Source organism: Scomber japonicus, chromosome 13 (assembly GCF_027409825.1).
Source record: "Scomber japonicus isolate fScoJap1 chromosome 13, fScoJap1.pri, whole genome shotgun sequence".
Taxonomy (NCBI): domain Eukaryota; kingdom Metazoa; phylum Chordata; class Actinopteri; order Scombriformes; family Scombridae; genus Scomber; species Scomber japonicus.
In genome coordinates this window covers 29936631-29948696 of record NC_070590.1, presented here as the reverse complement: position 1 = coordinate 29948696, position 12066 = coordinate 29936631, and the positions used below count along the sequence as shown (strand labels likewise).

The 12066-nt window shown below is 39.4% G+C and overlaps 1 protein-coding gene across 1 annotated transcript in view; it reads left to right on the top strand.

The window, feature by feature from the left end:
• The window catches only part of LOC128371416 (dapper homolog 3-like), a 25080-nt gene extending 14270 nt beyond the window's left edge, over positions 1-10810 (top strand). Inside the window, exons 2-3 of the mRNA XM_053331733.1 lie at positions 6113-6242; positions 7669-10810. Of these exons, the coding sequence (XP_053187708.1) occupies positions 6113-6242; positions 7669-9326 (1788 nt within the window). The 3' untranslated portion in view covers positions 9327-10810. The remainder of the gene's footprint in view (positions 1-6112; positions 6243-7668) is intronic.
• Positions 10811-12066: the final 1256 nt, after the last annotated feature.

Sequence of the window (12066 nt, the reverse complement as noted above, 5' to 3'; positions counted from 1 at the left end):
CTACTATGCCTTCATGTGTTATAGAGTCTTGTGATGCACAGACTAAGTTTAGATCTTTAAGGAGAGAGGGCATAATGAACTCTTCTAATTGCTTTAACTTTCCTTTAAGTGAACTTTACAGCAACATAAAGAGACAGCTTCATTACATGTATTAGATTCCTAGCTAAAACCTCCTCATGATCCATTATTTTCAGATGCACAGATGTTGGAGGCATGATGATCATGGGTTGTTTCTAAAGTCATCATAATCCTGGAAAAAAGGACTGCATTGATTCACTTCTAGGTGGAGTTTGTATTTCCTGTCCATCTATTACAATCACCATTTTTCAGCTCTGATGTTGATGATGTAACTGTTAGATAAACCACAGGTGTAAGCTCTCCAACTCAATTTATTATGTGCTGGCTGAATGTTGCAAATGAATAAAGCACATCCTTGGAGACTCGCCCTTTGTTGAACTCACTCATTAAAATGAGCCATGCATCACTGTAGCAGACTGCTGGCTAACACAGAGTGTAGACCCTTACATTGTAATACAGGAATGAAAATATATCAATTTTTACAATTTTGACCAAACAGGACTGGACTGGAGTCAGACTAAACTCACTTACAAGAAGACTATGGCCTTTTCCTGGACTGGACTGCTGTAAGACAATCTGATGTCAAGTCTCAAGTTTTGACCTGAAGCAATAAAGACAATTATAGTCATTTATTGGGCCTCTGTCCTCAATTGTCTATACAGAAATCTGTGTATCTTTTTTAAAATGTTGTTTTAAATGTCCCTCAAATCTCCTGACCATTTACCTCATATTCCCAGTACTGGTCCAGAGGTGTTTTCCACTGAGGTTCCCAAGCTGTGGAGCAGTTTACCTTCATCCATCTATCGCTAAATCTGTCTATAAATAATACACTGCATTCCATTCATTAAATACATTAAAAACAGGATTGAGGTACCTTTAATTATTGATTTGACTACATGATTACGTCAGTTGTCTTTTACAGTTATTTACCTATTTATTTACATTTTAATTATTTAATTGTATTTAAAACTTACAAAGCATTCGACAGTCAGTATGCTCTGTAATCTTGACTTGAGTGGACTTAACATGTTTGAGAGTAAAATGCTGCTGTGTCAGTCAGAGGACTGAGAGAACTACATTTCATCTTGGAATTTGCTATTGGTTAAAGTGCAGGGCTGGTACAGATTTCCTGTCTGAAGCTGCTGAAAAAAAGGGGTTTACCCTACAAAAATATTCAGCCTATCAGAGGGCTCTACATACAGAGAAAGAATCCCTGTTAGGAAAACTAGAGCTACCATTATTATTAATGTTCTCTGTTGAGTACTGTCCTCTAGCAGAGGAATGTCCTCATGAGTGAGCCATCTCTAAATAATCTCTAAAACCAAGTTCGTACTAAATTTGTTTGTTTTAATCTAAATCTTTTTAACTTATGTTTTATTTTTATTACATTATTATTTGCACTCAGAAGCTGGTGAGAAACAACATTTCGTTTCAGCCTGTGTATTTTTTGTAAATACCATGCTAAATGACAATAAAGACATTATGACAAGTTTAAACATTGCTGCAATCTGAGAGACAGACTGGTTCATTCTGACAATAAAAAAGACAGCTAACACTGTCTGTTGGCTGCAGGCTTTTTTCACTGTGGCATCTGTGTACAGCATTCTAACTCTTCAGACACTAAATACTTCACACATCTCCACATACTGGTAAAAAATATGTAATTAAATCCTTCATTAACTGCAGCAGCACACATGTTGTCTATATGCTGAAATATTCCTGCGCTCTGATTCATGTTGAATAAACAAAAAGAGCTTCAGAGACACATATCTGAACATAAGACACAGCAATGTGTACACAGAAGATGGATTATTATCCTATGCACAGGCTAACCACAGCTCCCAAACATCATTTATATTTTGGGGAATAAAAACCATTTCCCCCTCTATTAGAGGCAGTGATGTCATCAACTCACTGCTCTGCAGAGAGGCATGCTGAATTCACACAGTGGAGCCTTTTGTCATAAGTGAAGAACTCAATTTATCATGTTTCCTCTGAGTTGTGTGACAGATGTCAAGAGATTGGTGTTATTTTGTTTATGACATTCCTGTTAGCCCTGAGGCATCAATAAAGATTATAATTGAATTTGTCACATTTGACAGATATTAATAACTTTAAGAGAGGTCTATGTTCTTTTGTTTCTGACATGGTCTTGGGAGGGGGGTGTTTGGACACTGGCAACTCTCACCCTTGGAATCTTTATCCAATAGATTTGAGATCCTGCTCAACTGATTATCTAACGCCAGCTGCACACTTTATTTGCCTCATGTCTTTGTCTGCTTTGATACTGATGTTGGTCTTTTCGAACAAAGCACTGCACCAAAAACATGCAGGTTAGCTTAAATGATGACTTTAAATTGCCCGTAGGTGTGAATGTGTGTGAATGGTTGTATGTCTCTATACTATATGTTAGCCCTGTGATGGACTGGCGGACTGTCCAGGCTGTACCCCGCCCAATGTCAGCAGAGATTGATTCCAGCCCACTTTGATGGATGGATGGATGGATAGACAGATGGAGAACCCTTTTTCTTTTTTTTTAAAGTATATTTTTTCAGGCTTTTTTGCCTTTAATGTAGAGGACAGTGGAGATAGACAGGAAACAGGAGGCAGAGAGAGGGGGAATGACACGCAGGATAAGACCACTCGGCTTGGGATTCGAACCGGGATCACCTGCAACGAGGGCTACAGCCTCAACACATGGGGCGGGCGCTCTACCCGCTGAGCTATGCTCAACCCCGAGAACCCTTTTTCAACTTGATTTGAGATGACTTCACGGACATGGAAGTTGATCTTGACTTAAAAACCATATTTACTTTGCTGTACAGTCCCTCATCAAGCACCACTTCAAACCACTGCAAAAGGAAAAAAAAGAAGCTGCTGCAGTGCATCAAAACATTCTTTCATCCAATATTTCATGGACGTCCTTCCAGTCTTAGCTAAGTATTATTAAAGGTATAGATAATGCTGAGGACTCATCATATATCAGCTAAAATTGAACCCCAGAGCCAGCGATATTCCAGGAACACTAACTTATGTATCTAATTGTCCAGGCACTCAACTTGCTTCTGCCAAACAGCTTCTCTTCTGATTTCAGAGTTGATAGAAAATGGGATTGAATTTAATGTTTGAGGCGGTTTCTTAGCCACCACAATTTACTGAAACTTTCCAACAGCAACAGCTATCCACTTTCTGAAGTGAAAAGGCAGATGTGAAAATGTACTGTAGGAAACATTAAGTCATTTCTAGACATCCATCCACATTGCTATACATGATCTTCTTCTGCAGAGCATCCAGTGATAAATCTGTGATACTTGTCGGATCAGTGTGGAACTGCTGCAATCTGCACAAAATTCATTATGTGAAACAAACTGGCTAAGTGTTGTCACAGTCCAAACTCTGTTTTTGTAAGGCAGCTAATGTGTGATATTTGATTTTCTTGGTCCAGCTAGTGTATTTTCCTCCCTGAAGATGTTATGTCTTATATAACATTACAGTACAAAATCAGCCTTACAAAAACAAGCTCCCATATCTCAACTTTCCAGTAACTTCACAGTGAGTGGGTGGTAATGTCTTTCTCACAGTCTGATGATGATGATGTAACAATTAGTCAAAGAGGAGATAACCATGTGATGCCACACAAGCAAAATCCTGAATATCCATCATAATTATTGTGTCTGTAAAAGGTGTCACTATTTACAACTTGAGAGAATATGTATACACCAGAAAATAGATGTATTGGTTTAAAAAATATACTGAATATCCCAAAAATGAAAAATCAGTTGGTGATTTACCCTCAGCTCCCACAGAGAAATATTTACAACACACACATAGCACCCAAAGGCCACTTGTTAGAGCTCAGAGGATGTGGAAACTGTGACACATGCTAATTGAGATACTTTTATTGCCTTTCTGGAAATCTTAAATACTAGTCATTTGTTAAGGGTAAGGGTACTAACACAAACAACAGCAGTCTGTGTTTTAAAACACAATTACAATTACAAAAAAAAGAGAATATTGGATGAACTGTTACATTAAATGATAAAGCAATCATTTTCCCATTGTTAGATGTCAGATGTATCAGAAAACAATGGAAAGTGAGGAATAATTGAAAGAAAAACAGCTCATAATTCATTCCAGCTGCTTTTCTTCTTGTCTTGGCGCACAGCTTTTGTCCTGTAAGTATGTGTCATCTGAGGGGAAAAGGAACTCCTCACACTGTCTCCATGTTTGGGCACCTTCGCTGCTCTGGTTTGCATAACAGACTTTTATAGACGTGCTCTCCATTGAAAAGCTAAGCACAACAGACACTAATACTGTATAGTCTTTGCTTTATGATCATTTTTATCTCCTACATTATTACTACATGGTTACCTGAGCTGTGACATTTTTGACAAATAGTAGCTATAAAGCAAAGTTGAACTGTGTAGTTGTACAGTGACATTCTATTGTTCATTACTGCTTTACAACAGTACTTTATCGAAAGAGTGTGCCATAAAACAGACCGTATTCATTTCCCAGAGGCTGATGTTTGGTGGATTTTCTGTCCTAAGCAGGTTTTGGAATTTGTGCATCTCAAATGTGAAACATGTGGGTTTGGTTAAACATGTGAGGACTTCTATAGAAATCAGCTGACCAACTGCTGTGTCCCAGGGTTTATCTGAGACCTCTCTGTTTTTGAATCACTGTTGACAGAAGTTGTTTTTTTATTAATGGAAGGTAAGCTTTAATATCTCCATGCAGTTTAAAGTAGTGTGAATGGGAGTGATCTCATGGTGTTTATTTTTCTCTTACTGTTTGTGATGTAGCTTTTCTATTCTTTTTAGCTTTCAGTGTGTCTCTGCTCTGTTTAGACAGCTTCAACTGGGGTGTGGGTGGGGGAGGGGAGGGGAGAGGGGGGGTGGGGATCTGGGTTGGGAGAATGGTGTGTTATTGTTACACTGTTTTGATAATAAGTGATTGTGGTCATAGCTGTCTGTGAATGTGAAGGCTGTTGTGTCTCTACCTCTTATCCTGGGAGATGAACAAAGAATTGATAATGTGCACTCCAAATGAATGACCGCTGTGTATTTCAAGTGTATTTTTGTGTAATTGTCCCTTTGCCATTTGTGGTGTGGGTGTTAAGTTGTTCTTTTAACTTTATCCAAATGAAAAGATAACAGCAAAATATAACAACATCTTCTCACATTTTAGTGTTATTTGCTGTTAGTTATTGGGTTTTTTGTGCAACTTCATATCATGTTAACCTTTACATAGTGTTTATATTCTGACTCATAATTAGTCTCTACACCATAAATTCCCCATCAGTCATTAATAAATGTTTAAATGTTCCTTCACAAAGCTGTACAAGTGCAGACAGAGTATATTCTATTTATTTATGGTAAAAAAAGACATCACTATTTTGTGGTGTTGAAGAAAATTTGATAGAATATGAAGAACACAACAACGTGTTTTAATGTTTTATTTTCTTTTTGTACATTTGCATACACACAATTTGTATCAGTTGCACAAAAATAAAGAAAAGATGCATTTTATTTCCATTTTTGTATACTGTGGGTCACATTAGGAAAAGTCCAGCTAAATGAAATGAGTATAAGATGTTTTTACACTCTCAAATGTAAATAAAATGGCTCAAATTTATTTGACCCTTAACAGTATGTGAGGATTAATATGAATGCCAAAATTATTCATGGGTCAATCACATTAAGCCTACACCATTATGAGTGATAATGGTGTAGTCTAATCAACAGTAGTTACATGATCTTGTTATAGTTATCTTAAAAGGGCAAAAGTCATATTTGACCAACCCTGTTACTTTTGTACAGGAAGTAAAATGTATATGTATTTCTTTGCTTTCATCAAAGAGGAAATGGTAAAAGAGACTTTTAATATCTAGAACAACACAGCAGATCCAACCGTGTGTGTCTCTTCTGTGTGCATGTTCACTGATGGTGTTCTGATCATGTTGTTGAGAGGGATTTCCCATCTAAGTGCATTCTCTTGACTCACGCTCTCTCTCGCTTTTTTTTTCTTCCAGAGCAGTCTCCAGTGTACTCCCTGGGGTATAATGGCATCTTTAGAGCAGCAGGTGGCACAGCTGAGGGTCACCACTGAGGTCAAATCAGCAGATTCTCCTGCCAATCTGGACGACAGTCGACTCACTTCAGGTAAAATCCAAACAGCCAATAGTTTTAGTGCTCTGAACTGCATAAACAGCTATGTGTAAGTGTGTATATATATATGTACATGTATATACCATCTGTTGCAGGGCTACTTGTTCTTGTTGCTGAAGATAGTTCTTTGTGACTGGCTGTATGTTTGCGGGTGGTGTCATGCTGCACAATAAATGTGGGACCAATCAGATGCCCCCCTGATGGTGATGCATTGTAGTTAAGAATCTAAACATGTAACGTTCCTAAAACTTTTACACAGTACTATAGATAAATCTCAATTTGCTCTACGGAGAACAACTTCTCCTTCAGTGCTCACTTTTATTCTCGTTAATACTGACCTAATTTCTGTAAGTGGTTTCATGAGGTCCATGCTACATGAGCAATAGTCATTGTGTGTTCTATTTGCACTAAAACATAGTGCACCATGTAACTCAGTCATTCTCTAGAGAAATAATTATTTTTCCTGCTGTAGACACTGAGGTCATCAAGGATGCAGTTTAATGTCTGGCAGACAAACATCAAGCAGACAAATCTATTACACACCCTTAGTGGCTAAGTGTCCTCCATCACTGAAGTCTCACCACATCTCAGCCCATACTTCATGTTTGTAAAGCTTTTGAAACATAAATCTGAATACACTGGGATTTCAAAAGACAAACAATTCTGTCTTTTGCACTACAGAGGCAGTAACCTCATAGTGCTGGCTACATATGACTATAATTAAACTACACTTGTGTGTGGTATGACCACAAATGGCTTGAAATGACTGTGATGTGTGTTTGTGTGTTTCTTACACTGTAAGAAAATGAATGACTCTTATGTAGCAAGTGACTAATTTTGGGAAATTATGTGCGTAACATAACTAAAATGGTATTTAGAAAACTGGTTGACTGTTGGCATGTCTTTGTATGTTTAAGTTGATATGTTGATGCTTACACAATACAATTTGTAACTGTTTATGACCCTAAACCTACTTTTGAGGTGCTTAAGTCAAGTCAGCACTTTCCCTTCTCTACATTCAAGTCTGAAGCATTATTCTACATTCTATGCAAGAACATGTGTGCTTAAGTAATACTATGAGCATAATTCAAAATAACAGTCATATAGTGACTAAATTCTGTCAGCAAATGCTCTAAACTGAACATATAAGACAATCATTCACACTGATAATTTTACTTAAGTGGTAAAAGCAACAATGTGTCAAAATGTTCAAACAATGCTCCTCATTTGTGGCTATACAAACCTTGCTTAGTCTGTATAAATGTAATCGCAATTAGGAAAACAGTTTCAGTGCTTAAATCTAGCCAATAACACATCACATGTAATAGTGCCACCCTGATTCCAATTAGAAAAAAAAAACGCGTTGTTTCATGTTGTGCTTGATTCTGATCATTTTCTTTGTCTTTGCGCTGTTTATTAGGAGAGGTCCTAGTAGCCAAGCGAGATGGATCCCCTGAATCAAACTACAACACAGTGGTCCCTTGTTCTCCCTCAGTCCTTGAAGGGACAGTGGAGACAGAGACAGGAGAAACATGGCTGTCAGATCTGACAAGACGGTCCACGGTTACTGACACTTCTGGGGAGATGAGGGATGTTGACCTCAGTCAAGATGATCATCAACAGTCCCAAAAGGTAGAGACTTATATATTTGGATTGATCCAGCGCAGAGCCCTACCATCACGCCCCTCAAAGCCCCGCACAAGCCTGGCACATGATGCCCGAGCTGTTAGTGTGGTGAGGCAGAGTAGCTTATGCCGCAAAGAAGAGACACATTCAACAAAGCAAGTGTCAGGTCAAGAAATCCCTACTCTGTCCCAGTGCTCAGAGGGAACTGCTCCACAGGCTTGCCATAACCTGGATCAGGAGCGTTACACAGGGACAGGGTTTCCTGAAGATCCCCCACCCCCCTACCACCACCACCTCCAGCAAAGTGTCCAGCATCAACCAGGGCTGTACCACAAACCCAGGCAGGCCTCCATGATTAACAGCTCTCGTTCAACCTCACTAGACTATCCATCTAGCAGAGTTCTGCAAGCCCAACCAGACTCCAGCAGTAGTGAGCCTGATTCACCCCAACATTTTGCCAACTACCCTTCCCCTGCAGGTCTGTCAAAGCCTCACCAACCTTCACCTGATGAGCAGCTGGTCAATGCAGAGTATATACCAGCCCAGCCATGCCGAGCCTCCACCAGAGCTTATGCTCATCACCATTCCAATCCCCACAAGGGCTCCGGGGCACCCAAGCCCAACCGAAGTACATATTCTCCAGAGAGAGGCCATCATCATCAAGAGCAGCAACCTACTGCATCTCAGATCCAACCCTCCAGATCTCGAGGGGGGGCCAAGAAATGCCGCTCCAATGAAGACAGAAATGGTGCTAGTAAGAAGCAGGGTAGGAAGGCCTGTAGGTCTCAATCAGAGAATAGCTTGCAAAGGGTTCCAGAGCGCAAGTACAATACAGTGGAGAGAGATGGTGGAGGAAGTGGAAGTGGTGGAAGGGGAAGCCGCAGTAGTCAATCCAGGAGCAAGAAACAACAGCAAGGAAGTGGAAGCTACCGGCGCTGGCAGTCCACCCTGGAGCTCAGCCAAGACGAGGCTGACCAGCCACCCACACAGGCACCCATTCACAGCTCTTCAGCTTCAAACCATAGGGACCATTGTGCAAGGCGCACACGCAAATCTCGGCCTACACACACATCATATGCCTACCCGCACCACAACCTTAACCATCACCACACCCACCATCATCAGCACATGGAATACCAGTTGGAGAGGGACCAAGTGCCAATGTGTCAGACTAGTGAGGACTACCCTCACCCAGGTCAAGTAGAGTCTGAGACCAGCATGAGCGAAGCTGACTCTCCAGATTCCAGCTCTTTGTCCAGTGACTCAGATGAAAGTGGAGGTCTGGTTTGGCCCCAGCAGCTACCCCCACAACTTTCCCTCCCATCACCCCCTGCCCCACCTGGAGCACCGCTGCAGCCCAAGGCATTTGTCAAGATCAAGGCATCACATGCCCTTAAGAAGAAGATCCTGCGCTTTCGCACAGGTTCACTGAAAGTGATGACCACTGTATAAAGTGGAATATTGGTCAAACTGAACCCAACAGAATTGGATAGCATCAGTTGGTGGCCACAATGAAACCTTTTTGTTTCGGCTTTCTTTGGAGGAATATCAGCTGCATTGAACTATGGACCTCAAAATACAGTGAATACAAATTAATGTGTACATAAAAGTACTATAATCTTGACTGACTGAACTGACTGGATGGTTTTAACCAGCTTTAACAAGCAATGAAGGAAGCAGCTGTCACCAAACCAGCATTTTGAATTCAAAAATGAGATGAAAAATTGTACCAAAAGTGTTCTCTTGTACTTAAAGTTTTACATGGATTACTCATGTTTTGTCTAAGGGTACTGTAAATTGGCCACATTGGCCCTTAAATACCCACACATGCACACATCCACTGATAGAGTATACCATAGTTCATGCTGAAATTGCCTTTCAAGTCACACACATTACCAATTCAGTATTCAAGTGAATGGGAAGGTGTGTCCAAACTCTGACCGGTACTGTGGCTCTTTTCCACTACCGGAACTTAATGACAAGTAACCTTGATTCACTTTAACATAACCTGACTTGTGAGAATACCTACAGTCTAGGTTCTTGGTTCGTTCTTGTTTTCTGCTATGTTTTACAAACCTGAATATTTTATGTCAAAAGGTACCAGTGTCACACATGGTTATAATTGCTTTTTGGTAGACAAGTGTGGCAAGTGCTGTTCTATTGTGGGACAGATAAATATAGTGGTGCTAATGTATTTACATTTACATATTATGACTTAAATGTCAGTATCATTAATTTAATCGACTAGCCCCACTTTAAGTAGGGGGTCAACAGTACTGCAACCAAACCAGCTCCCACATGCTGACTAGCTCTCCAGTGCTAGTGTAGCTCTGGGACACACCTGGTCCCTTAAGGAAACTGGCAGATGCTGGTCTTGCTCTGTCTGTGGTCCATACCATCAAAAACCCTTCTGCTCCTCTATTCTCTCCTGATTCAAAAGACAGGGAGGTGATGCTAGAAATCTGGTGAAGAAAATTCAAGAAAATATAGGGATGTAGCTCAGTGTAAACAATGAATGTCACATGATTTTAAAATTACCAAAACTACCTGAATTATGGGGAAATGTAGTTAAACTATTGACATGCTCCCCAATACTGTGCACTAAATCTATTCTTTACATAAACATTTGTATGAAAAGGCATCAAAACACGTTGGGTATTCTGAATCAGAGTATATTGAAACAGGCTTCCTTGCAGTGGTAACTATTGTTAATTGCTGTGTTTGTAACAAACCAGCTGTTGCATTCCTTCCCCTGGAAGTACCTGGAGCTTGGATAGACCACCTCCTCCTTAGGAGATCCAAAATGTAGGCTCAGGAACTCACCCCCAAAGTGGGGGAGTACAGCGGAAACAAACTGAAAATAACTACCATAAGCTGTAGGTCATTACAGTCCTGTAGTGGAAAAGTCCTAACAATGAGCTCCAAGTCATCCAGTTCTGATTCATCCCCAAAATATCTGCCTTTTGTCTTTTTTTTTATCGAATAGTCCTTCACTTGACATCATATGCATGTGTTTAGGAATGCAGTACGACTGTACACTAAGGCATACTTGTGTCACTAATGACTCTATTAATGATTAAATTAAATATTTTAATGTTTTACAGATCAATAAAAATCAGCCTAATATGTACTTTTAAAAGTATGTTTAGTTTGCAGAGTTGCCATGCCACATTCAAAAGAAGGAGCCAAACTTACCATGTTGGTTTCTCTCCTATTTAAAACATTCTTCAATACTCTGCACATTGGGAACTTATTGTTGAAAAAAGTAGCCTTCAATGCTGAGACAAGCCACAGTTTCCTTCCACAGTTTCCAGTCCTATTTGGACTTAGAGACTCACTTGTGTTGTTGAAATGGTGCATAGTTATCATTATGTAATTTTAAGTCATACTGTAATTAAATGAGGAGAATAACTTAAAGCAAACAACCTAACAGTAATACTTCCTACATGTTTTTGTGTTGTCAGTAGAAGTAAATATATCTGTCAGACATGGGGGACGTGACCACAGTAAATAAAACGAGTAGTTGTTAAGGACTGGATTGTTAGTGCAGTACAAAGTGCTTGTGAGACTTTTTTTTTTCTTAAATTTGTGGTTGAGATACTAAATCTCACTGGAAAAACAACTGACTTTCAACAGAAAAGAAGTCTATAAATCTTTGAGCAGCGAATGCAATCCAGCAACATACAATAGTGGCATGATTTAAACCATATTTTAAAAGCTTTGGTGAGGTTGAGCGTCTCATTCACAAAGAGTGTTCTTGAAATACTTGTATAAAATGTTAAGTAGCAAACTACAGTGTCTACTATTGGGTAAAGTTGATAGTAGACTACTTGCAGACTAATAAAATGTGCCTGCCAGATAATGTTATTAATGTTACAATGTCACTTTGAGTATTTGACAGTATTATCATTTAAGGTGCACTAGTCAACTCACTATTAGCTTCTTTTTGTATGAAATGTGTTTGACAAAATGCAGTGTAAGAAATTAAAGTGTTTGTTTTAAAAATGCTAAAATGATACTGTTTCTTTAAACTTCCAACAAAGTTATATTAGCATTAATTTCCTCAGTGGAGGCTTGTTCAATACATTATGCTATGTGTCACCAAATGGCCATTTAAATGTCCACAGGCAGACCACACACAGTGATTCAGGTAGAGAAAACACACACACACACACACACACACACACACACA